Below are 27,295 nucleotides of genomic sequence, written 5' to 3' on the forward strand. Positions count from 1 at the left end.
GTTCTCTGTTCTGTTCCATTGGTCTATGCATCTCTTTTTATACCAGTACTATATGGTTTTGGCTATAGCACTGTATAATTTGAAGTTGGCAGTGTAATATCTCCATCAAAGTTCTTTTTTCTCAGGACAGCTTTGGCTATTTGGGGTCTTCTGTGATACCACATGAATTTTAGAATTTTTTTGTATTTTTGTGAAGAATCTCATTGGTATTCTCATAGGAATTGCATTCTATCTCTATATTGCTTTTAGTAGTAGGGTCATTTTCGCAATATTATTTCTTCCAATCCGTGAACATGGGATGATGTTCCATTTTTGAGGGACCTTTCCCATTTCTTTCATCAGTGTTTTATAGCATTTCTTGCAGAGATCTTTCAACTACTTGGTTAAATTTATTCCTAAATATTATATATATATGTATATATATAGGCACCTATTGTAATTGGCATTGCTTTCTTTCTTTTTCTTTTTCTGCTAGCTTGTCATTTGTGTATGGGAACACTAGTGATTTCTGTATGTTGATTTTGAATCCTGCTGCTTTATTGAATTTGTTTACCAGTTCTAAGAGAGTTTTGGTGGAGCTTTTAGGGTTTTCTATGCACATATTATGTCATCTTCAAACAGGGAAAATTTGACATCCTTGCCCTTTATTTCTTTCTCTTGCCTGATTTCTCTGGCCAAGACTTCCAGCACTATGCTGAATAAAAGTGGTGAAGGTGAGCATACTCGTTTTGTTTCAGTTCTTAGAGGAAAAGCTTTCAGTGTTTCCCCATTTTGTATGATGGTGGCTGTGGATTTGTCATGCCTATCCTTTATTTTGTTATGTATACTTGTTCTATATATTTATTTTTTATGTATGCTTGTTCTATACCTACTTTGTTTAGTGTTTTTTATTATGAAGAAATGTTGAATTTTTTCAAATGCTTTTCCTGCATTTATTGAGATGATCATATCATTTTTGCTGTTCACTCTGTTGCTCTTCAGTAAATATGACATGATGTCATTTTTTTTATTTGAATATGTCAAAACATCCTTGCATCCCTGGGATAAATCTCAATTGATCATAGTAAATTATCTTTGTAGTGTGCTCATGGATTTGATTTGCTAGTATGTCATTGAGAATTATTGCACTTCTATTCATCAGCGATATTGGTCTGCTGTTTTCATTTCTTCTTGTTTCCCATTCTGGTTTTGGTATAAGGGTAATGCTGGCTTCATAGAACAAATTAAGAAGAACTCCCTCTTCTTTGATTTTTGGAATAGTTTGAAAAGAATGGGTATTAAGTATTTTTTTTAATGTTTGGTAGAATTCAGCATTGAAGCCATGAGGTCCTGGGCTTTTCTTTGATGAGAGAGTTTTTATTACTGGTTATATTTCATTACTTGTAATTAGTCTGTTTAGACTTTCTATTTCTTTCTTTTTTTTTTTTTTTTTTTTTTTGAGACGGAGTCTTGCTCTGTCGCCCAGGCTGGAGTGCAGTGGCGTGATCTCGGCTCACTGCAAGCTCCGCCTCCCGGGTTCACGCCATTCTCCTGCCTCAGCCTCTCCGAGTAGCTGAGACTACAGGCGCCCGCCACCACGCCCGGCTAATTTTTTTTTTTTTTGTATTTTTAGTAGAGACGGGGTTTCACCGTGGTCTCGATCTCCTGACCTCATGATCCGCCCGCCTCGGCCTCCCAAAGTGCTGGGATTACAAGCGTGAGCCACCGCGCCCGGCCAAGACTTTCTATTTCTTTTTGGTTCAATCCTGATAGGTTGTATGTGCCTGAGAAATTATACATTTTTACTAGGTTTTCCAATTTGTTGGCTTATGGTTGATTCTAATAGACTCTAATGATTCTTCGTATTTCTGTGGTATCACTTGTCATGTCTCCTTTTTAATTTCTGATTTCATTAATTTGAGTTTTTCTTTTTTCTTACTTTGTTTAGCTAAACATTTGTTAATTTTATTTTTTTACAAATAAAACTCTTTGTTTTATTGATCTTTTGTATTTTATTTTTACTTTCAATTTCATTTATTTTTGCTCTGATCTTCATTAGTTCATTTTTTCTACTAATTTTGAGTTTGGTTTGCTTTTGCTTTTCTAGTTCCTTGAGGTACATCATTAGATTGTTTATTTGAAATATTTCTACTTTTTTCGATGTAGGTGTTTATTGCTATAAACTTCCTTCTTAATACTGCTGTTACTGTATCCCATAGCTTTTGATACATTGTGTTTATACTTTCATTTGATTCAAGAAATTTTAAATGTACTTCCTAATTTTTTATTAGTCCATTGGTTGTTCAAGAGCATGTTGTTAATTTTCATGTATTTGTACAGTTTTGAAAGTTATTTCTGTTATTGATTTCTAGCTTTATTTCCTTGCCATCAGAAAGTATACTTGATATGATATCAGTACTTTTAAATTTGTTGAGACTTGCTTTGTAGCCCAATGTGTGGTCTCTCCAGGAGATTTTTCCATGTGCTAATGAAAAAAAATGTGTATTCTGCAGCTGTTGCACAAACTATTCTGTCAATGTCTGTTAAGTCTATTTGGTCTAAAGTGAAATTTAAATACAATGTATCTTTGTTGACTTCCTGTCTAGATGATCTGTCCAGTATTGAGACTGGGTTATGGAAGTCCACAACTATTATTGTATGGGAGTCTATCTCTCCCTTTAGATCTAATAATAATTGTTTTCTCTATCTAGGTGCTCCAGTGTTGGGTGCATATATATTTACTATTGTTATATGCTCTGGCTGAATTTATCCCTTGTCTGTTTTATTTTTATCTGATATAAACATAGCTACTCCTATTTGCTTTTGGTTTCCACTTGGGTAGAATGTCTTTTTCCATCCCTTCACTTTCAGTCTATATGTTTCTTGATAGGTAAAGTGCGTTTCTTATGAGAAGCACATAGTCAGGTCATTTAAAAAATCCATTCAGCCAGTCTATATATTTTAAATGGGGGATTTAATCTATTTACATTCAAAGTTATTATAGGTAAGAACCTTCTTCTGTCATTTTATTCATTGTTTGCTAGTTGTTTTGTATATCTTTTATTCCTCTCTTATTGTTTATGATTGTGATTTTGGTAGTTTTCTGTAGTAATAAGGTTTGATTCTTTTCTCTTAAGTGTATCTGCTTTGCCAGTGGATTTTATACTTTTGCATGTTGTCGTGATGGTAATCATCCTCTTTTCACTTCCAGATCCAGGACTCCCTTGAGCATTTCTTGTAAGGCAAAAAACTCAATATTGTCAGGATGTCAGTTCTTCCCAACTAAATCTATAGATTCAGTGAAATCACAATGAAAATATTAGAAAGGTTTTGGGTTTTTTTTTTTACAATTTAAAGTTTTATTAGAGAAAGATGTTATTCACATCCACAATTTCTTAAAGTCCTTTATAAATGAGTGTATTCCATAAGAAATACACTAAAATCATTACTTACGTTTCATAGAGGGAAAAAACTATGAGAACCCTATTAACCCAAACTATATCCATATTATGCTTATTTCTTAAGTATTTACATGTTCAAATACGCGTGGTGGATAGTGATCATTCATCCCTACGGTGGTAAATTTCAGCATAATATTAAGTGACTGAGAGAGACTAAAGTAGTCTCATGTAGATTAGATAAACAGATACTTATTCTGTTATACCTAAGCTTACTTATAAAGCAACATAAAATGAGTATTGGATAACAATGAAAACAAATGTAAACAAACAGAATTAAATGTTAATCCCTTCCCTGAAAAACAACAGATAAAAGGGCTTCTTGTTTTATTGAATACAAAACATGATCTATTGTAATAAAAACGTAAGACATTGATTTTACAAAATTATATTTCCAAATACATATAAAAAAACTTGAACAGTTAATTCAGATTTTATTGATCTAAAATGTGCAAAATATCTGATAATACTTAAGTTTATTAAATTCATTGTACATAGGCTGATATCATCCCATACGAAAAAATGCTCAGTATTTTGTTAGGATTCAAAATAGTGTTTAATTATCTGAGCTTAAGATTTATTGAACCACTATCCAAATAACAACAAAAGTCCATATTGTAAAAGAAAAAGTAAAACTAAAAATTTTCTGATTATTAATTGACTTGAAATTCATTCCCATTAAAACATAAAACTATAGCCAATATCCATTTGAAAAGTGAAGAAAAATTGGAAGTCCCTATGATAAATACACCAATTCCAAATAAAAAATTAAAATCAAATTTTGCTATTACAAAACACACATGATCTTTCAAGTTATTCAGGTTTAATAGATTTACTAAGGATAGAGTTCATAGAGCATGTATTTGATACTTCTGTTTAGACTCAGGTATTTGCAAAGTACCCCGAGAGAAGGTTGAGAAGATAAAATAAACATAAAATTGTGACACTTCTCTCCACACCACAACAAAGGTGCTTGGATTTAAAAATTCAATTTGTAACTCTAGAAGAAAAAGAGGAGAAACAATTTACAACTCCAAAATATTTTCCAGAAAAATGACAAAACTGGTAACTACCTAGAAATGTTACTAGTGAATCGAAGTGCAAGTAATGACAGCATTAACATCAAATGTATTTGAAGACTCAAAGTTTTAAATCTTTTCAATGACAAATAACTGGTTGATTTTTCTAAGGTGGTGGGTGTGAAATAAAAATAATACAAATCTGACTTTTCCAGGAACTATAGCACTGCCCTGTCCCCATGAAATTAAATTATAATTTCACTGTTCAACAAATATAAAACTGTTTTGAATAACAGTGAAATATAAGTACAAATTTAGATACACACCAACCCTATATGATGGACTTATTCACACATAGTATTTTTGATAACAACCTAATTAGATACTGTCTTTCATTGCTTACTATAATTCTGAGAAACCACTTTTAACAATATACATTTACACTACCACTTAACTAAATGGGGACATATAAATACATAAATTTTTAAAGAAAAAAATTCAAGTTATTTAGAGGAGAAATAAAACCAATTATTTACTTTTTTGAAACTGCATTTAGATAAAAAGGTATATGGTTTATGATACTTTTCACAATGTAATACATTTATATTCCAATTTTCTCATAAATGAAAGATTGTAAAGCAAAATATTTTGTTCCTTGAAAATAACCTGTCTCTTCTCCTAACCCTGGTAAGAACAATGAGTGTTCCCTTAATTTCAAGACTGTTGTTGTCATCCATGTCAATTGTCTTTTTCATGAAGTATAATATTTTGAGAGCGAGAGAGAGAGAGTTGTAAAAATTAAAGAGAAAACCTGCTTTTGGAATGCAACAATTCTAAATCATTTCACTAAGAAGCACGCTTTGATATGCTGGTCTGAATTTTTAATACAAAACCTAAACAGTACTTATTTCTGAAGTAGAATTTTCTCCAGTTTTAATAACTTCATACATAGCAAGACTAAGTACATCAACCTGTGCTTTCGAGATTTTGGTAGGTGTTCTAATAATGTATTATTTTAGATATGGCTCATTGTCAAGACTGGGTGGACAGAGATTTCACGAATTGGTTACAGAAAGCTAACTCAACTCTTAATGACTGAATAATGGTTTGCATTTTGCTTGAGCCAAAAAAGATGTTTAAGCCATGTACCACTACATTCCCTGCTTAACATTCCTAAGTTTCTTTATTCTTCATACTTTTCTAATGAACATATAGCTTTCCTGAGTAAGATTATAAGAAAGTTAACCTTTCTTCCAAAAGTATAAAGACAAATAAAATGTCGACTCACAATACCTATTTTTTGCATAGCATTAAAGGTGCGGAGATATTGCCTGCTCCTCTTCATTATGATTGGCCCACCTCTTAAAAAGACTGCAACAGGCCGGGTGCAGTGGCTCCCACCTGTAATCCCAGCACTTTGGGAGGTGGAGGCGGGCAGATCACAAGGTCAGGAGATCGAGACCATCCTGGCTAACACGGTGAAACCCTGTCTCTACTAAAAAATACAAAAAATTAGCCGGGCGCGGTGGCAGGCTCCTGTAGTCCCAGCTACTTGGGAGGCTGAGGCAGGAGAATGGCGTGAACCCGGGAGGCGGAGCTTGCAGGGAGCCGAGATGGCGCCACTGCACTCCAGCCTGGGCAACAGAGACTCCGTCTCAAAAAAAGAAAAAAAAAAAAAAAGACTGCAACAGATGATTCAATTGTCTAAAATACTTCGAAGTAGAGAAATTAAATGCTTTAGCCCATAAACATGTCCCTCATCTACTGTGTTGCTAAGGAACATATGAGCAAAATCTATCATGCACATTTCAGCAGTCTCTTGGCAACCAGTGGGAAGATGGTAGAAAACTTTTTCCGGTTGGGAAAGTACATTTCCATTTAAATGTTCCTGTGACATGCTTTTCTACCCATTGTCTTGCTCCAGATTTTCAACTTTCAATGAAGTCTGACAGTGATGCTTTTTTGTATACATTTTCCTGTGACAAGCATACATCTTGGACAAGCTTTTGCCTACTGAAACCTCTATTTTCCCATTCACTGTGGAACTTAATACATGAAAGTTATTATTGCACTCTAGTACTTCTGTGTCTGACAGTTGTCCTTTGGACAAAAACTTTTCTGCCAAATTTCTGTCATTCAGTTTTGTGGCGATTGGCTGAGATGAACCTTCCTAAACAAACAGTAATGAACTTGCATAAAAGTTAAGCTGGTTCTGGTTTTCAAACCACTGCAGAATTTTCTGTCTTCTGAATAATGGCAGCAACAGCGTCTTTTCTTAAGCAGTACCCATTATGAAAAAATCCGGAGACTCCATCCTTTATAGCTTCTTTTGTTAAGCTTCTTCCATAATGTTGGTTAGTGTCTCACAGCTATGGGAATGAATGAGATAAACCCTCAGGCCAAGTACCAAAAGCCCAATCTCTTCCATTAATGGGTCCTTGCTGACCTGTTGCTGAATCTTCTCAGATGAGGCAAAAAGGATCATAGCTTTTTTGCCCTATCTTTACATCCTTTATACAGAGCTTATTAAGTTTATGGGTCACATCTTCCAGTTTTAGGTATAAATCTTTTGGGACAGTGGGAGGTGGCCAGATGCCATAATATTTTGGCAAATATTTTCGTAGCTCTAGAAGAACACCCTCGGTACAGTCAGCAGCATAAACCATATTATAGAATTCCAGCTCTCTTGGGCCCCTTGGAGGTGGTTGTAACTGTTTCAAAACTGTGCCATCTGGATGTTGCAGTATACCCATTTTGTCCTTCCCATACATGTGCCCGGCCACCTGATGCGAGATGGGCACAGCAGTTGAGGAAGCGGAGTCTGCCGCCTGCCGGCTGCGGGGTGCCCTCAGGGGTGGCCTCGATCACCGGTGGGGTCCGCATTTCTGGGGGACCCGGCGCCTCGACCCGGAGTGGGGATAGTGGCTCTCTTGCCATAACGGACAACAGAAGCGGTAGGGTCAGCGAGAGCAGGAAAAAAAAATAGAGGGAGGGAGGGGGCGCCGGAGAACCCAGGGGTCGCTCAGGCTCGGGCGCGAGGAGGCCCGGGGGTTCCCGCGGCCGGTGCCCGCTGAGGTGAGGGGAGGGGGCCCATGACGCCGCGGGGCCGCGGGCCCAGTAGACAGAACCCAGCCGAGAAGCAGCAGCAGCGGCGGCGGCGCCCCGCGCTCCCTGGGGCCCTCCAGAAAGTTTTTTTATGGATATCAGCAATCTAATTCTAAAATTTATATGGAGAGACAAAAGACTCAGAATAACCAACACAATATTGAAGGAGTAGAACATAGTTGGAGGACTGACAATATCGAAGTTTAAGACTTACTGTGAAGCTACAGTAACCAAGATGTTGTGGTATTGGTAAAAGAAAAGACAAATAGGTCAATGGAACAGAATAGTAAAAGCCCAAAAAATAGATCCAAATAAATATAGGCAACTTATCTTTGATAAAGGTGCAAAGGCAATACAATGGTCCCAAATAAAAAAATATAATGTATTTGGAGATCAGAATCAAGGCCAGAGTAACCGAGTGTAGCAAGGGAGGGAGATCAGCTAGAGAAGCGATTAGAGAAGTCAACAGGGTTTAGTGATGCAACATCCCTTAGGCTATGAAAAGAGATTAATGTTTGTAGCAAGATTTTATTTTGAGACACTGACTGAGGTTTCTCTCATTCTCCTACCACCTCACACAGTCAGGTGTCTTCATCACCCTCAGGAAAAAAAAAAAAAAAAAAAAAATATATATATATATATATATCTTATATGCACAGCCCTCTAGGAGAAGAGATTGTTCAAGGAGCACAGATATTAGAATTTTTGCCTTTGAGTTCCAAAACACAGCCTTTAAAGTCATGGTAGAAATAACGATCTTGAAAGACAACATTCTTTAACAGCCAAACTTTCTGAGAGAGTAAGTAATAATAGCCCCGCATATTTAGCATTCATTGTGTGCCCGGCACAGTTCTGAGTCCCTTATATTGAGACCTCAGGAAAACCCTGATGTAGGTAATGCTGTTGTCTCCATTATATGGTTGAGGGAACCGAGGCACAGAGAGAGGAATTAACTTGCTCAAGTCACGCAGCAGAGCCAGGACTTGAGCCCAAGCAGTCTGGCTCCAGATCCTATGCTTCTGAAGGTAAGGGAAGAGAGTCACAGAGAGAACGCACTCGGAGGGGGAGAAACAGGGGTGGGATGTTGGTGGAAAAAGGAACTAAAAATTTCTGAGAGCCTGCCAGAGTGGAAGCTGCACCCCTTTCCCTTTGTTCTGAGCTGAGGACTCCAGTCTTGGGAGGACATTCCCAGGACAGATGAAGGGATCTACACTTATGGTTGCTTCTCGCTGAATCAGTCTCAGTCTTGCTCCTTAAACCCATTCTTAATCCTGTTCCTTCTCCTGCTCAAACACCTCCCAGGGCTCCCTACTGCCCACAGGATAAAGTTTTTACTTGGGCTCTGGGAGAACCCACTAAGGGCCTAGGTGCCCTGTGCTCAGCCAGAGAGGCCGTCAGGGTTTTGGGTTCAGAGACACCACCCTGCCTCCACCCACTCACCTCCCTTTCTCAGATCCCACCAGTCCCCAGGAGCCCCATGCTGGCTGTCAACGAGGCTCAAGCGGAAGTGTCAGCATAGTTTTATTCCTGGGACTCTACAAAGGTGGGTGGGTGGGTGGGTCGGACAGTCACTGTGAGTTCGCGCCCAGGGGCTCCACCCGCAGCCAAAGTCCACCCTCTGCGCGCAATATCAGCTCCGGCTTCCTGCGGGGTTCAGTGTGGGTCGGCAGGATGCGGAAGCGCAGCAGCGTGAGCGCCAGGACCACCTTCATCTCAGCCATGGCGAACGCCTGCCCGATGCAGTTTCTGGGGGCGAAAGTGAGGGAATCTGACTGTGTCCATGACCCCCATCCCAGCCCCATCATGCTTAGAACCTGGCCTGGGACCCCGACTCGCACCCAGATCGGCTTGAGGGGCAGAAAGAGGGGCAAAGTGTCCATAGGACTCCCATGTGTGCTTGCATATCCCCCAAACCTGGCCCAGGCTCCTACCCCCAGTTGAGATCAACAGATGAAGGAGGGGACTCTGTGCACACCGCAGACCCCTCTAAGACCTTCCCAACCTCATCCTGTGAACAGTTGCCCATGAACTCCTAAGGAAGGGAGGGAAGGAGAGCTGGAACTGCGACCATCTGTAACTTCCCCCTTTTTGGACCCCTGCACCCATCATGCCATCTCTGCCTCAGACACAGGCCACCCTTACCTGGGCCCTGCCGAGAAGGGAATAAAAGCCAGAGGTGACCTCTCCTTGATGTTCTCTTGGTCGAAACGGAAAGGGTCGTAGACCTGCAGATGAGACCAAGAAGGCTTGCTGGGAGGGGTCTCCCAGTTGGGTGGGGTCTCCCAGTTGTCTCCAAGACCACCATCCTTGGAGAGACATTTTGGCAGATGTGTCTCCATTGAGGGGAGGTGATGTTGGATTTTTTCCTGGCCAAAACCCTGTCACCTCCTCTAGGAAACTTGGAATGGACTCCAAAAAGGGTGGGGTGAGGGAGGCAGTACCTCAGGGTCTGGCCACACAGTTGGGTTGTAATGGATCCCGATAATACTGATGAGGCAGACAATGCCTGTGGGAGAGAAGAGGGCAGTCAGGACAAGGCCCCCCTGCCTGAGAGACCCCTCTTGCTACCCAGGAGGCTCCTCCCCCTGAGGCTGTGAGCACCTTTGGGGATGACCCGGCCTTCTGGGAGCACAATGTCCTGGGTGCAACATCGGGAGATGGCAGGGACTGGGGGATGCAACCGCAGGCTCTCCTTAATGCACATGGTCAGGAAGGGCAGCTGGGCCAAGTCATCCCTAAGAAAACACCCCAGACCCAATCATTATCAAGGGAACAAAGACACAATTCTCCAGCTTCTCTGTTTCCAAGTGAGACTTTTTCCCCCATCACAAAATAAATTCCACATGGATGAAATACTGGAGAATTTAAAAAGCAGAAAAAAAGTAGAAAAGCAGAGAATTAGAAAAGTACCAGAAAAAAAATGGTGCCGATTTTTTAAAGATTATTCTGAGGAAAACACAACACTCTGAAGCCAGCTATTAAAAAGGTTAACATATTGGCATAAAAGTAAATATCCTTTATGGCAAGGAAGCAAACACAAAATGCAAGTGAATAAGAAACAAAATACCCAGATCCAGTGTTTTGCTCTTATTCATCATTGTATTAGAGATAGTAGCAAATGCAATTAGACAAGGGGAAAAAAAAGAGAGGAATGCAATTTGAAATGTGGCGGTGGCAGATGGTGATTTTATACTTAGAAAAACAGAACACTTCACTGGAAAAAATTTATAAACATTTAAGACCCAGTAAGGGAGCTGAATTGTTTGCTTAATCTTTCTTCTTTTTCTGTGGCTGTTTAAAATTTTAATACATTGTACACTTAAGTGGCTCTACAAAACATCCTCTACCCCTATGGCCCAAAGTCACCTGCTTCTTCTCCTCACAGGTTGCCTAAGCTATTATTATTTTTATGTATCTTTCTAGAGCTAATTTTTAGTATCTTAAAAATATGAGTACATCATATACTATACACATATTCCATATCTTTTCTCATTTAACAGTATGTCTGTCTTGTGTAGCTCCTGGGATTTGTATCAAAATAGGGTTATCCATACTCTGAAGCTATAAAATAATTCTCCCATGGTTTCTTCTAGAGCTTTTAACAGCCTTTAAAAAACAAGTATATACTTGAGTAATCTAAACATTGTCTCATTATAAGGCATGGCAACCAGATTGAGTTGATTTTTTTCCAGGAAAATAACAAGCATCTGGAAAAAGATAAAAGATAAGATATTAATAATAATGATAATAATATAAAATATCTGAATTAAATTTTAACAAGAGACATAAAGTCTCTGTATTTCAAATGAATTTATACATTTCCCTCTATCTGAATAAAAGATACATTTCACCATAGCAACAAAATATGTAAGGATTGATTTAACAAAACATGCATATGATATCTAAGCAAATATTTTAAGCTCTATTAAAAGCTTAAATATTATTTGAATACATTAATAACCATTTTACTATGACAAACTATGTGTCAATATTATGATGTTACCTGTTTTCACACATATCAATCATATTTCATGTCAAACAAGAGAATATATTCAGTGCAAATGATAATCTATCTAATTTTTATGAACCTGATGAACTTACTCTAAACTTTTTTGGGAAGAAAAAAATCATGAAGGGCTAGGTCAATCTGAAAATAAAATATTAGAGAAGAGGAAGTCTGCTTAGGCAAAGAATGCATGACTAAGACCTCAAAAGCAAATGCAACAAAAACAAAAATAAAGAAATCGGTCCTAATTAAACTAAAAAGCTTCTGCACAACAAAAGAAACAATCAGCAGAGTAAACAGGCAACCCACATAGTGGAAGAAAATATTTGCAAATTATGCATCTGACAAGGGACTGGTATCAAGAATCTACAAGGAACTCAAACAAATCAGCAAGCAAAAAACCAAATAACCCCATCAAAAAGTAGGCAAAGACATGAATAGGCATTTCTCAAAAGAAAATGTACAAACAGTGAACAAACATATTTAAAAATGCTCATCAGTAATCATCAGGGAAATACAAATTAAAACCACAATGAGATACCCCCTACTTCTGCAAGAATAACCATAATTAAAAAGTCAAAAAACAATAGATTTTGGTGTGGATATGGTGAAAAGGGAACACTTTTACATTGCTGCTGCAAATGTAAATTAGTACAACCTCTGTGGAAAGCAGTAAGGAGATTCCTTAGAAAACTAAACGTAGATCTACTATTCCATCCAACAATCTCACTACTAGGTATCTATCCAAAGGAAAAGAAGTCATTATATGAAAAAGACACATGCACACGCATGCTTATAGTAGCACAATTCACAATTGCAGGGATATGGAACGAATCTAAGTGCCCACTGACAAAAGAGTGGATAAAGAAAATGTGGCATATATACACCATAGAATACTACTCAGCCATTAAAAGGAATGAAATAATGTCTTTTGCAACAACTTGGATGGAGCTGGAGACCATCATTCTAAGTGAAGTAACTCAAGAATAAAAAACCAAATATCAGGCCGAGGTAGGTGGATCACAAGGTCAGGAGATCAAGACCATCCTGACCCTCCTTTCACCTGGCTAACACGGTGAAACCCCATCTCTACTAAAAAATACAAAAAATTAGCCGGGCGTGGTGGCAGGCACCTGTAGTCCCGGCTACTTGGGAGGCTGAGGCAGGAGAATGGGGTGAACTCGGGAGGCGGAGCTTTCAGTGAGCCGAGATCATGCCGCTGCACTCCAGCCTGGGCGACAGAGCAAGACTCCGTCTCAAAAAAAAAAAAATCATATAGTCTCACTTATAAGTGGAAGCTATGCTATCAGGATGCAAAAATATACAGAGTGATATAATGGACTTTGGGGACTCAGGGAGGGAGACTGGGAGGGAGGCCAGGGATAAAAGGTTACATATTGGGTGCAGTGTACACTGCTTAGGAGACAGGTGCACTCATCCATGTAACCAAAAACCAGCTGTACCCCACCCCCAAATTATTGAAATAAAAACAGAAGAGAAAGTCACTCTACCAGATATTAAGACCTATTACTGAGTTACAGTAATAAATGTAGCTTGGCAAAGCTGCAAGAACAGAAAAACAGACCAAAGAACAGAATAAGGAACTCAGAGACAGATATGTGCATAAGTGAAAACCCAAATCTGGTAAAGGAATCCCCACAAAACCCTGGGAAATGGATGGATAGTACAGCTACAAAAGAAAATGCGGACAAAATTGGCTTCATATAAACTAACCAAAAGTGTCCCCAAGAAGTCAAAAGGCAACAAAAGACAGAAAAAAAGATTTATTTTAATACATAGTCTCATAAGTAAATATGGGAAAATAACCCAAAGGAAAACAGCAGTGTAAGATGATCTCTTCCATAAAAAGAAAAAAAATGGCAAGAGATGTTCTATCCCACTCTTATTTAAGGAAACGTTCACTAAAAGAAGAAATACGCAGACTGACAAAAATTTAGTGTGGCAAGTCCTCAAAGATCTAGGGGCAGAAATACCATTTGACCCAGAAATCCCATTACTGGGTATAGATCCAAATGAATATAAATCATTCTGTTATAAAGATACATGCATGCATATATTCATTGCAGCACTATTCAGAATAGTGAAGACATGGAATCAACCCAAATGCCCATCAATGATAATCCAGATAAAGAAAATGTGGTTCATATACACCATGGAATACTATGCAGCCATAAAAATGAACAAGATCATGTCCTTTGCAAGGAACATGGATGGTGCTGGAAGCCGTTATTCTCAGCAAACTAATGCAGGAACAGAAAACCAAGCACCACATGTCCTCACTTACAAGTGGGAGCTGAACAAAGAAAACGTATGGACACATGGTGGGGAAAAACACACTCTGGGGCCTGTCACAGGGAGGGGTTGGGGAAGTGAGAGCATCAGGAAGAATAGCTAATGGATGCTGGGCTTAATACCAAGGCGATGGGTTGATAGGTGCAGCAAACCACCATGGCACACGTTTACCTATGTAATCAATCTGCATAGCCCGAAACTTAAAATAAAAGTTGAAAAAAATAATAATAATGTAATACTCTTGGCGAAGTTATGGGAAAGCTGCCATCAAACTCAGCTAATAGGAATAGATTTTTTATTATTATTAAAATTGTAGAGTAAAACGGCCTTTGATTCTGCAATTGCACTTTTGGGAATTTGTCCTGCAGAGATATTCACACAAATAAGCAATGGTCACTATACACACATGCTGACTGCAACAGGTTTAATTTAGCAAAAGTCTGAAACAAGCTAAATATACATTGATGGAAAGAGGTTTAGATAAACATCCACACAACAGAACACTAGTACCATAGAATACAATGCAGCTACAAAAAAGGAGGAAATAGGTCACTAGCTGTGTCACACAATGCAGGCTGGAAGCTAAATCAGTACAGAGATTCTGGAAGGCAAATTGGCCATATCTACAATAATTGGAAAGACACACAAGTGCTTTCAACAAAGGTGTGAAACGAATAAAATATGGAATGTTATGCCATACTAAAAAAAAAAACAGCTGTTGTTTAAAAAAAAAAACACTGTTGAGTGGCAAAAATAAGCCACAAAATGCATATATGTAAATAGCAAAGGGCAAAATACATAGTGTATATATATATACGAAATATATATTTCTATGTATATGGAAATATATACATTTCATTGACTCCTAATTATTAAATTAAATAAACATATTAATAACATATTATTATTTAATAATTAGGAATATATATAGTATAGTGTGTATGTATATACTACTCTATATATAGAGTAGTATATACATACTATATATAAGTATATAGTATATATATGGAAATATATATTTCTATGTATATAAATATATACATTTCATTGACTCCTGATTATTAAATTAAATAAATATATTAATAAATGTAATATGTATTAAAATATATAAATATGTATATATTTCATTGACTCCTATTTATATCAATAAAATACATAGCATATATATGGAAATAGATGATAGAGATAGATCGATGGATGGATAGATAGATAGACAAGAAGGATGAATACCTAAGATAAAGGATGGATGGATGGATGGATGGATGGATGGATGGATGGATGGATGCACGGATGGACAAATGTATAGATAGATAGATGATAGATAGACAGATAGATTAGATAGATAGATAGATAGATAGATAGATAGATAGATAGATAGATAGATAAGCAGACAGTTAGATGACAAATTGATGTCTCAGGAGACCTCTTTAGGGAAAGGGAGGATATTAGGTGGGGTCATGGGAATGTCAAGGTTAAACTCTGTCTTATCTGTAATGTCTCATTGAGTCCAAGAAGAATCTGTTCTCATCATTGTTTTCGTAAGTCAACACTCATTTTCCATGTATAAATGCAAAATAGAATGGTATTCAGCCTTTAAAATGAAAAGAATCCTGTCGTTGGTGACAATATGGATGATTCTGGAGGACATTATGCTGAGTGAAATAAGCCAGGCACAAGAAGACAAATAGCAAGTGATCTCAATTATCTGTGAGAGCTAAAATAGGTAACGTAGAAATCACAGAAACAGAAGAAAATGGTGGTTGCCAGAGGAGGGAGGAAGAAGGAACAGGTAGATGTTGGTCAAAGGGTACAAGTTTCCATTAGACAGAAAGAATAAGTTCTGAGATCTATTATATGCATGGTGACTACAGTTAATAATAATACGTCATGTTTTCCAAAACGGCTAAAAGAGAAAATTTCAAATGTTCGCACTGCTAAAATAATAAGTATATGAGGTAATGGATATGACCATCAGGTTGATTTAATCATTCTGCATTGTGTACATCATAACATCACAGTGTACCCCATAAACATATATAATCAAACTTTGTCAATTAAAAATAAAGACAAATTGAAAAACTCATTTTCCAAAACTCATATTTTGAGAAAAACAGAAGATCTTAAAGATATATTGTTAGTGTGCAGACCTGTGTCTATTTTATGTACTCCTACTCATGTAGAAAAAGAGAGTGTGTGTTCTTATACAGTGGGCATCAGGGTAGCCGTTTTCTAGAGGGACACACAGAAAAGCATTGATGATGGAAACTGCCAGAGTGAGGAGTGTGAGGCTTAAGAAGGAAGCTTATTTTTTATCAAAATTTTTGGACACTTTTTTTAACAATGTGTAATTTTGCTTGAAATCTTGGTTTTAAAAGCATAAAAATGTTTCTCCACCTTACAGGACTCTGTGCTGAGCAAAGGCTTGGATGTAAGGGCGCTACCTTCAAAAGGCCTGTCCAGCTCAATGTCTCCTCTCCATTCCCAGCTCCTGGCCTGGCTCAGACCTCAGAATGTCCTTCCCTGGGACTTCCTTCTACAACTGGTCCTCTCCAGTATGCCCCCTACACTAGCCCTAAAAAGATTGTTCTGCTACCTGTCCCTTCCCATTACCCTTGAGTTAAAATTGAAGTTCTTGACTTTTTTTCCATGTATTCCACACCCAGGCTCTGCTGCCATCTCCAGGTTCATCATCTCATCATGACTCAGTTTCTCCCTCTCTATTCATCTCTCTTGTTTCTTTCTGTCTTCCCTCCTCTTTCTTTCTCTCTCGCTTTCCTTCTCTCTCCATTCTCTTTTTATGACCTTCTCCCTCCCCCTGCACACAAGCCACTTCTCTCTTTACCTCTTTTCCTTCTCTTCTCTCTCTCTGTTTCTCTTGCTCTTGGTCTCTCTCCCTCTCTCTCTCTCCCCCCCCCTCCCTCTCTCCTCCCTCGACCTTTGCCTAGGCTGTCTTCTTGACCTAGAGCCCTACTGCATCCAAATATCTACTTATCATTATTAAGGATCTCAACTGAGGCACCTCACTTTTATTTTCATCTATTCATGTCTTTTAGAGAAAAATTCTCACTATGTTGTCCAGGCTTATCTTGAAGTACTGGCCTCAAGTGATCCTCCTACCTCAGCCTCCTGAGTGGCTGGGATTACAGGTGCCAGCCACCATTCCCAGGTGAGACACTTTCTGTACCCCCAGTCATGCTTCTCTTGTTCTCAACCTCATCCCTGCCCATGTGGGCTGGGAGTTTCCTGTACTGGGACTGTTCCCCAACCAGGCTGGGAGCACCTGGAAAACAGATCGCAGGGCTGGATCCTTCCAAGTGTCTCCAGAGCACCAAAAGGTGCTAGATACAAAACTGGGGATAGGAATGCAGTGTGGGAGCGTTTGCTGAATGAAGACTGGATGGATGAACAATGCAGGTGTTCCGGATAGGAGTGAATGACTTTTACCCTCAGGTCTCCCTTCTAAATCCCTGGACTGTACAACAGGATTGAAATTAGGGTACGGAAGAGCAAACATTCAGAAAGTGAAGATGTTTGAAAAAACATGATAATTCAGTGAAAAGAGGAGGTGGAGGAGAAATTCATTTGCTGAACACATGCTAAGTAGCATCATCTGCCTTCACATGCTGTCACCGATTCTCCCAGCAGCCCAGGTCCCAAAAACCTGCAAACCATCCCCTGCTGGCTAGGCTGTGTATTAAGCCCTGCCTCTGAGATTTGCACCGGTTCCCTCTAAGCGATAATAGAAGAATTGACAAAAAAAACTCCCTCCCTCCGCCCACCTAAGGAGCAGAACCAATGACAAAAGATCAGGAACAGGCCAGCACCCGCACTCACCATTCAATCTCTATAGGTTCACGGTCCTTCAGAAGCTCTTGCACTTCTTGCCGGCACCGTTCCTGGTATTCTGGGTGCTTTGCAAGGTGGTATAGGACCCAGGAGAGACCACTGGCTGTAGTGTCATGGCCTGAGGGGCAGCCAAGCAGAACTGGGTTTCTGGGCTGCTTCAGCACCAGAGGGTAGAGAGCACCCGAACTTTGAGGCCCTCAGGAGAATGTAGGGAGGGGGAGGATGGGCAGAATGAAGTGATCCAGGGTCCACCCACTATGTCCCTGGGATGGAGAGGCCCCTGTCCCCACTGTAGTCCCACGCTGAGACCCTCACCCTCAAACATGAAGGTGTCAGCTTCTGCTCTTATGTCCTCATCAGACAATTCCTTCCCATCTTCATCCTGGAGAGAAGGCAAGACAATATCCCTGCCCCAAATCACACCAGTTCTGAAGGCTCTTGAGTCAAACCTAAGACAATTTCTGAAGATCCATCCTCCTTCCAGAAACCCAAGCCCATCATGCACTCCTAGAAGTCTCTTGGTCACCACCATCAGAGCCCACCACCCACAGGCTTCCCCACTGGCCTCTTCGCCTCCTATTTGGCCCTGCTGGGAAGAGTCAATGACCTATGGATATTTTCTTGTTTCTGAATAATGAGGACTTTTGGAGTAAAGCATTACTGGCAACCTGGGTTACAGCATATTTCAATGGCAATATTGCTTGGAGGTTAGAAATTACGTATTGGCTGGGCATAATGGCTCACACCTGTAATCCCAACACTTTGGAAGGCCGAGGCAGGTGGGTCACCTGAGGTCGGGAGTTCGCAACCAGCCTGACCAACATGGAGAAACCCCGTCCCTACTTAAAAAAAAAATAAAATTAGCTTGGCATGATGTTGCACGCCTATAATCCCAGCTATTCAGGAGGCTGAGGCAGGAGAATCGCTTGAACCCGGGATGCAGAGGTTGCGGTGAGCCAAGATCATACCATTGCACTCCAGCCTGGGCAACAAGAGTGAAACTCTGTCTCAAAAAAAAGAAAGAAAGAAATGAAGTATTACTCTGAATGTATTTGCTCACATTCTAGAGTGATAAACTCAGAGAGTCCTTCTTATCTTTCCAGAAGGCATCTGGGTTATAAACCTATAAACCTACAGGCATGGCGATCTCACTGGAAAGGAGTAGTTTTTATTCCAGAACAAAGCAAACATCCTCTTTCTCTCTCTCTCTCTCTCTCTCTCTCTCTCATTTCCACTCTCGCCCTAGAAGGAAGAAGGGGCAGATGTGCTAGCTATCCTATATAAGCCCCAAGATGTATACTGTGGAGCCCCTCTCTGCAGTGCATTCTGGCGTATTTACAGGTAAAAACATTGTGTTACCCTAGAAGGAATATGGGAATGGAGAGCCAGATCTACAATCCTACTCTGGTTGCTGCTATTGCTGTGAATGATGAATAGGCTGCTGTGTGATCCAGGGGTTTGGTGCATCTGTCATCATAGATACAGACATAGACATATAGATATGCATAAAAATGTGTCAGCCTAACTTGCTGACATGTAAGTAGAGTAAAATCTCAGGCTCCTCACTATTTCAAACTTAGCAGTCCCCTGCCAGCTGAATTCCACAGAGTCATCTCTCAAATCTTTCTCTGACCTGTCTTTTTCAAGCATGTTCCATGGCTCCCAGTGCTCTTTGGATCAAGTCCAAGTTCTTTCATTTGACAGAGGCATAAATCTCCACTCTATTTCTTGAATTCACATTCCAGAGAAGCCTACCTTGCTCAGCAGAAGCACATCAATGAAGTCTAAAGTCTTGGACTTTGCCTTGTTCTTGAGGAAATCATCAATACCCTGAGTGGGGAGGGTGCGGCGCCGCTCCTGGATGACGGCATCTGTGAAGTCGTGCACCAGGTGGCAGGCCCTGCGGAAGCGCTGCCCATCAGGAGTGAGATAATACAGGAAGTCCGTGTGCAAGAGAATCTGCTGGTTTCTCTTTTCTACAAAGGCACTGAGCTCCAAGATGGCGGCAATATATTCACTGGGCTTCCTGCATGCAGGAGGTAACAACTTAATATATGCAAAGTCCCAGGAGCACCTCTCACCAGCAGCTAGAAGCTACTGCCTATCAGGAAATTGAGTATCCAGAAACAGCCAGGAGACTTGACTCTCCAAACTGTCTTCTCTGAGGCATCCCATCTCTGAGAGCTGCCTCCATGCACCCAGGTACCCAGAACATAGCCTGGACACCATGCTTCTCTCCTGTCTCTCCCACCCAGTATCCAGCCTGGACTCTTTTCCTTCCAAAAACTGTTCACAAAACTCAGACCTCACTGTCTTCCAGCTCTTTCTGACCCAGCCCCCACCATAACCAACTTGCATTCAAAGTCTGCTCCATGTAGCGTCTACATGACAGGCAGACCTCCACAGAGCTCAGCTGTGACTACATCTGTCATCGGCCCAACCCCCATCAAAAGATTCCTGGGAACTTCCTGATAAAGTTCATGCCACTTTTCCTGATTTTCAATGTCCTGAAATCTATCCCCTGTCTACTTCCACAACCTCATGTCTACTGTCTCTCTCCCCTTCCCCATCCTTCAAAGCCCAGCTATGACACACAGAAAGTGCCTTCAGAAAGGCACTTCTGGTAACCCCGGTCAGCCATCCTTTTCCAACCTACTCCCTTGGGTTCGAGGCCCAAGTTCTCAGGTCCTAGGAAAGGACTCACTCCTGACAATTGCTTTCAAAGCTGAAGACGCATTTCTGCAGACTGTCCAAGGTCATGAGGCTGATGTGTTCAAACATGTCCAGTCTGGCGCTGCCCTCTGAGGCCAGGCGCTGCCACTTGTCCTGGCCAGAGAAAAAACAGAGCCAAAGCTGGGAACTGCCTCCTGGGAGCACCTTCCCAGACCCAAACATCAAGATGGACTCCCCGCAATCATCCTCCTGGTCCTCTGCCCTAGGTACCCATCCCCAGAAAGGACCAGCCTGGGATAGAAGCGGAAACTGTTACTATTAGGAGATAAAGACTCATGGCTAGGAGTCGAGAGACCTGGGTTCAAGTCCCAGTTCAGCCTCCTATGGTCTGTGTGCTCTTGGTCAACCTCCTGCACTCCCGTAGGTCCCATCTATCAAATCTTCAGTAACAGTTAGGACAACATGCTTTGGGGCCAGATAAACCAGGACAGAATCACTGCTCCACCGCTCCTAGCTCACTTACTGTCTGGTTGAACTTTGGCAAGCTCCCTAATCTCTCTGGACCTCGGTTTCATAGTCTGCAATAGGGCAAAACCAACCAAAACCTCACAGGGTTATTAAAATTAAATTACAAAATATGTATCATGGAATTGGCAAATGGTACTGTTTCTGGGATATGGTGAGTGCTCAGTAAATGTTGGTTTTACTCATCTCCATTGTTATAAATTCATTTCAAAAATATCCCTATTGTGGGAGGGGAACATTACACACTGGGTCCTGTCAGGGGTTTGGGGACAAGGGGAGGGAAAGCATAAGGACAAATACCTAGTGCATGTGGGGCTTAAAACCTGGATGACGGGTTGGTGGGTGCAGCAAACCACCATGACACATTTATACCTACGTAACAAACCTGCACGTTCTGCACATGTATCCCAGAACTTAAAGCAAACGTGTGTGTGTGTGTGTGTATACACACACACATATATATATATACATATATGTACACACACACACCCTGTAGTTGTTTGGGCCATTTCTCAGAATTGTGTTTGCAGAGAACAACATTGAGAGATAAGGCAATGACTGCTCCTGGACACATATCAGGCTTGCTTCTGCTTGCTAAAAAAGCAGATTCCCGGCCAGGCACGGTGGCTCACGCCTGTAATTCCAACACTTTGGGAGGCCAAGGCGAGTGGATCACGAGGTCAGGAGATCGAGACCATCCCAGCTAACATGGTGAAACCCCGTCTCTACTAAAAATACAAAAAATTAGACGGGCATGGTGATGGGCGCCTATAGTCCCAGCTACTCAGGAGGCTGAGGCAGGACAATAACGTGAACCCAGGAGGTGGAGCTTGCAGTGAGAGGAGATCACGCCACTGCACTCCAGCCTGAGCGACAGAGCGAGACTCTAGAAAAAAAAAAAAGAAAGAAAGCAGATTCCCTAAGCCTAGTGCTCCTTTCCTTCCATGCAATGTACTGCATGAGCAGGCAACTACTGAAACCTCTCTGTGGCACCCCATGGGATTTGGGTGGTTTGGAGAAATTATGCAAACCAAGAACATGCTGCTTGCTATGCCATGAGTAATAAATCGCTGTTTGTCTCTGACCCAGGACTTTCGTATCTCCTTGCAGAATCCATGAAGTATTAACAAAGCTAGCTTATCAGCTTGCAATTAAGAAAAACATCCTAAGCACTTCACAAAATCCCAATTCCCAATTCTTCACTTCTCCCTTTGCACTGTGATTTCCAGCAACTTCTATTAAGAGATGGAGACTGTTTTATGACCCTTTGAGTCTGTGCTGACCTAAGCCTGGTTGAACTTTGAAACATTGCAGAGAAAATGTCAGAGACATTGCAGTCTCCTGGCAGTCTCTCAGAATCCAGTCTGTGCCATGTGAACAGCAGGGTGCCTCCTGGAGGCAGAGAAACACATGGAGAAAAGTCCAGGTGTCCTAGCTGAAGCCATCCCAGGTCAGCCTAAAGCTAGTAAAGCCCCAAACAAACATGTGAATAAACTGAGCCAGGATCAGCAAAGCTGCCCACATGACCCACAGCTGTTCATGTACCAAGAGTGATCCCATTCACATGCAGAAGAACCAGCCAACTGTCTCACACGCTTGTTAAGTATCATAAACCCTTATTGCTCTAAACCAATGAGTTTTGAGGCAGTTTGTACTCAGCAATTGCTACTATGCAATCTTCATCTTTACTCTCTTGAGTTTGAAGGATTTCTGTGAGAGAAACATGGAAACTCACACCTTCTGAGACCTACTATCTGCTGGGGACATGAATCCATTACCACCTTTTAAGTAGAGATTATTATTCCCATTTTACAGATAAGGAAACCAAGGCTCAGAGAGGAAGAGCACTGGCCCCAAAGCACAACCAAAATTCCAGACCAGATATGCCTGTGATCCCTCTGCCCCAAGGCTCCAGCTGGGACCCAGAGTTCAAGGGACTCACGTGCATGATGTTCACACTATTGTTGAAAATCTTCATATAAGGCTTCAGGATGTTGAAATGGAAGGCAGGCGTTAACATTCGACGGTGGCGGCTCCACTTGTCACCACCACTCAGCAGGAGCCCATCCCCTGGCAGGGCAACCAAGAACAGTGGTCAAGGGCAGCACCCTCCCTTATCCCTAAAGGATCTCCCCAACCCCATTCACCTCAATTACTCACCCAGCCAGGGCTTCAGGAAGCCATAGAAAAGCATATCCTTGGGTGCGACAGCAGCTGACATGATTGAGGACCATCAGGCGCCATGGAGAGGGGTAAGAGAAGGGCTTTGGGTATGGAGGAATGCTCCCAGCCAGGGGTGTGCACTTCCACTCTTCCCACCCAGCATAGCAGGAAGAAGGCCAAAGGCAGAGGAAGAAGGGAGGATGGTGGAGGAAGGAGAGACCAGACCAGGCTGCAGCAACAGAGTAGAGCAATAACACAGCATGCCCCAGTACACGGTGACATAGCTCCTACATGGTCCAACATGTTCTGCAACACCTGAGCATAGCTCAACACTCTACAGAATGCCTTCACAGAGACCTAGGGCACTCTGCCTACCCCCAGCACTCTCTGCTATCTTCTGAAATGGATCTGGGACCTGGAATATTGCCCTGACATTTGTGAACATTCCCTGACATGGCCAAAACACATATGACAAACCCTAAACGATACAACATGCTCTGCCATGGGCCTGAGATGGTCTGATATGACCTCTGTGTACCCCAATAACGGGTCCTAGATAGCATTTAAATATGATGTCACTAATGTCCTAAATATGGCCCGGGTGTAACCAAGCCTATTCCTCAGGCATAATTCAAATCTACCCTAAGATCTAACTCTACTAAGACTCAAATTATATCTCAGACAGTTCTCAAAGAGACCCTGGGTCCTACACCTTGGATAAGCACCAAACATGGCCAAGACATTCGAAGTAGAATAAAGAGACAATCTCACACTATATCTCAGACAAGAACCAAAAAGGCTCTGACATGCCCCAAATGTCCTCAGCCACAGCTGAGCCCCACACATGATGACTTCTCTGTATGATCCCAGGTGGAAGCATATACCAGATACAATCAAATATAATGTAGAAAACATAGGCTATCTATGGCACCCTTGGGACAAAGGTGGGCTTTCTGATTGGAGCTGGGCTTCTGAGACTCATTGTTGACACCATATGAAAAGGCAAAGTGACAGAGAATGGTAAAATCGAGAGAAGGAGACAGATTCCCAGTGATGTGGATTGACACCTGGATCCAACTATACCTGAAGACCACTCTCCCCAGACTTACAGCACATTGATTCTCTTTATTTGCTTAGACCACATGGGTTTGAGTTTCCATCACTCACAACTGAAAGAGACTTCAGCAGCCAGAGAGAGCTGAGGACCTGCCCAGAGTCACTCAGCATCCTGAGGTTACAGCCATAGATTCTGTGGGATGCTTCCCCTGCCCCTGCTTAGCCTGGCCTATTCAAGCACAGGATGAGCAGAGGTAAAGAAAGGGCCCCAGACTGGGGTGGGATCTCCTACTGGAGATTCCTGGGGCCTGGAGCAGGAGAGCCATGAATAGGGTGGATGAGTGACAGGATGAGATAAAAGGGATAAACTCACCAGACTTGAACATCACATAAATAGCAGCCCAGATTCTCCACCAGCCTCAAATCTCCCTAGTGCTGTAGGCTTAGGGACAGGCAAGGCTGATGCCAGGCCTGGCAGGGGGACCTGGATACTAATGATGTCCACAGCATCACCCTTCCCCTTGCTTTAAAATCGTTTTACTCATTTTTCCAGCAACTCCTCCTCCAGGAAGCCTTCCAATCTGCCCCCAGGAAAGACCTTGTTCTCCCAGTTGTCGCACCCATCTCCTTCTTGCCAATTCCTGACTCCACGAAGTTTGAGATGTCTCTGTCCAGATCCATTTCCTCAAGCATGGGGCTTCCTCGAGGGCAGGGCCCCAAATTGAGGTTTCTTGGGGTCCCAGTGGTGCCCAGAACACAAAGGCAGAGAGAGATGGCAGTGGAGGGAGGAGATGCTGACATGGGGGTTCATGAATACATGAAGGAAAGAGGAACATGGCTGAGAGAGAAGCAGGAAGAGGAACCTGGGTCCTGCAGGGGCCACACAGAAGCTTAGGGAGGGGAGAGGCTAGAAGGCCTTGGATGTTTCCCAGCCCCCACCACCACAAGCTCTGCACGGGTACCTGAGGCACTGGTGACAGGCCGGATGATGTCAGGGTGGCATAAAATGAGGAGGGGGAAGGTAGGACCCAGCCACAACTTAAAGCCCTGGGGATATGTGGCCACTAGCTGGGTGAGTGTCTTCATGCCCTCTTCCGTGGGAGTGACCTGAAAGCAAGGCAGAGGCCGTCAGCTCTTGTGATGGTTAATTCTAGGTGTCCTGAATTAACCATGAATTCCATGTGATTGAGCCAAGAGATGCCCAGATAAAACATGCTGGTAAAACATTATTCCTGGATGTGTCCATCGGTGTACTTCCAGAAGAGATTCTCATTTGAATAGGTAAACTGAGGAAGGATGATCCACCTCCCCAGTGGGGGTGGGTGTCATCCAATCCTTTGATGGTGCAGATACAACAAAGAGGCAGAGGAAAGGGTAGATTTGCGCTGTCTTCTGGAGCTGGCTCATCCATCTGCTCCTGTCCTTGGACATGAGAACTCCAGGTTCTCAGGCCTTTTGGGACTCAGACTGAATTTACAACACCAGTGTCCCCGGTTTCTGGCTTGCAGATGCCATATCATGGGATTTCTTGGCCTCCATCATCACATTTTCCAGTTCCCATAATAAACTCTCTCTCTCTCATGCTCTCTCTTTCTCTGTCTCTGTCTCTCTGTCTCATACATGCATGAGATATAAGCGGGAAGATATCCTGCCAATTCAGTTTCTAAAAACAGCCCTGAGTAATGCACCTCTCCACCAGGAGCCACAGCAAGTTCCCCCGCAGCCTCCAGATGTGGTGCAGCCTGTGCCCTGAGCAGCATGTCTGGATTCTGAACAGCTGCAGAGAATCTCTGCTGACCCCTGCTCTGTCTCTCTTGGGGCTGTCTCCAAGATCCAAAGATAATGGCCGGGCGTGGTGGCTCACGCCTGTAATCCCAGCACTTTGGGAGGCCATGGTGGGTGGATCACCTGAAGTCAGGTGTTTGAGACCAGCCTGACCAACACAGCGAAACCCCCGTGTCTACTAAAAATACAAAAATTAGCCAGGCATGGTGGCTCACACCTGTAGTCCCAGGTACTCAGGAGGCTGAGGCAGGAGAATCACTTGAACCTGGGAGGCGGAGGTTGCAGTGAGCTGAGATCGCACCACTGCACTCTAGCCTGGGCAACAGAGCAAGACTCTGTCTCAAAAATAAATAAAAAATAAATAAATAAATAAATAAATAAATAATCCAAGAGTAAATACCAAAGCAGAGGGAGAAGGCAAGCTGTCTGCTCAAGAGGATGTGTTTTCTTATCTTGGAAATGGTTTCAACCTGGGGACGGCCACATGGAAAAGTCCCCATGGAAGGAGGTTTGTGGACAGCAGTGTGGCCTCAGGACACGTCCCTGAGGCTGGTTCCTACATCCCTTTCACGTCCCGGCTGGTCCGTACCAGCTGCTGTTCCTCCCACTCTGGGGACATTCCATTCTCAGCAGCCCCCAGGCGTAGAGGAGTGACTCTAAACTGTCCACAGTAAGCACCTCCTGCAGGCCAGGCTCTCTGCCAGTGCGTCCTAGTCACCCTCCACTGCACCCATGGACACACCCATCAATCTTGCCATTTACAAGTGAACAGACCAAGGCCACATCCCCCAAATGGGAGAGCAGGTCTAAGTCAGAGGTGAAAGTCTGCAGAGTCAAGGACAGCTTCTGAAAAGAGAAGAGAGTGGCCAACTTTTATTCAGGCGGGTAACAAGGCCGACTGGGACATGTTAGTGAGGAAGAACAAGACAGGAGGAAGGTGCGTCCAGAAAAGGAGGCAGCGGGAGACTGCCCACACTTCTCTTCTGGCCCCGCTGTGTCCCTGCGTATGGAAAGCGGCTCAGAGCTAATTCCTGTGGGAAAGCAGCAGCACAGAGATGGGCAGACACAAGCAAATGGGCCAGGCAGGGAGTAGTCCCTGGACAGTGGGTTCAGGAGGCCTCAAGTCCAGCAGTGGACAAGGTGCAAAGGCCAGGAGATATTTGCTGTGTGCAGGAGCCCGTCAGAGGTGCAGTAACACAGGGAAGACAGGCAGGACAAAGATCCAAGCAGGCTGGAGTGGGAGGACAGGGAGGTGAGAAAGACTTGGGATGGCACATCAGAGGAATGAGTGAGTGAGGAGAGGAATGAGTGAGTGAGGAGAGGAATGAGTGAGTGAGCAGAGGAATGAGTGAGTGAGGAGAGGAATG

At 42.3% G+C, this 27,295-nt stretch overlaps 1 protein-coding gene and 1 pseudogene across 3 annotated transcripts in view; both read right to left on the bottom strand.

Annotated features, from left to right (window-relative positions):
* Nucleotides 1–6,152: 6,152 nt before the first annotated feature.
* Nucleotides 6,153–7,393, bottom strand: LOC116478628 (inositol polyphosphate multikinase-like; annotated as a pseudogene).
* A 1,682-nt stretch (nt 7,394–9,075) lies between these two features.
* Nucleotides 9,076–27,295, bottom strand: part of LOC116478629 (cytochrome P450 4F11) — an 18,868-nt gene continuing 648 nt past the window's right edge. The window contains exons 2-12 of one of the 3 annotated variants that reach the window (XM_032170007.2): nt 25,106–25,250; nt 23,085–23,138; nt 22,867–22,994; nt 20,431–20,552; nt 19,482–19,752; nt 18,042–18,108; nt 17,715–17,844; nt 10,163–10,296; nt 10,003–10,067; nt 9,704–9,786; nt 9,076–9,307 (exon numbers count right to left, since the gene is read on the bottom strand). In XM_032170007.2, coding sequence (XP_032025898.1) covers nt 9,130–9,307; nt 9,704–9,786; nt 10,003–10,067; nt 10,163–10,296; nt 17,715–17,844; nt 18,042–18,108; nt 19,482–19,752; nt 20,431–20,552; nt 22,867–22,994; nt 23,085–23,138; nt 25,106–25,250 — 1,377 coding nt within the window. In that variant the 3' untranslated portion in view covers nt 9,076–9,129. The remainder of the gene's footprint in view (nt 9,308–9,703; nt 9,787–10,002; nt 10,068–10,162; nt 10,297–17,714; nt 17,845–18,041; nt 18,109–19,481; nt 19,753–20,430; nt 20,553–22,866; nt 22,995–23,084; nt 23,139–25,105; nt 25,251–27,295) is intronic. The other 2 variants (XM_032170008.2, XM_058425106.1) reach the window with 2 other exon arrangements.

The sequence above is a fragment of the Hylobates moloch genome, unplaced genomic scaffold, assembly GCF_009828535.3.
Source record: "Hylobates moloch isolate HMO894 unplaced genomic scaffold, HMol_V3 SCAFFOLD_12, whole genome shotgun sequence".
NCBI classification, from domain to species: Eukaryota; Metazoa; Chordata; class Mammalia; order Primates; family Hylobatidae; genus Hylobates; species Hylobates moloch.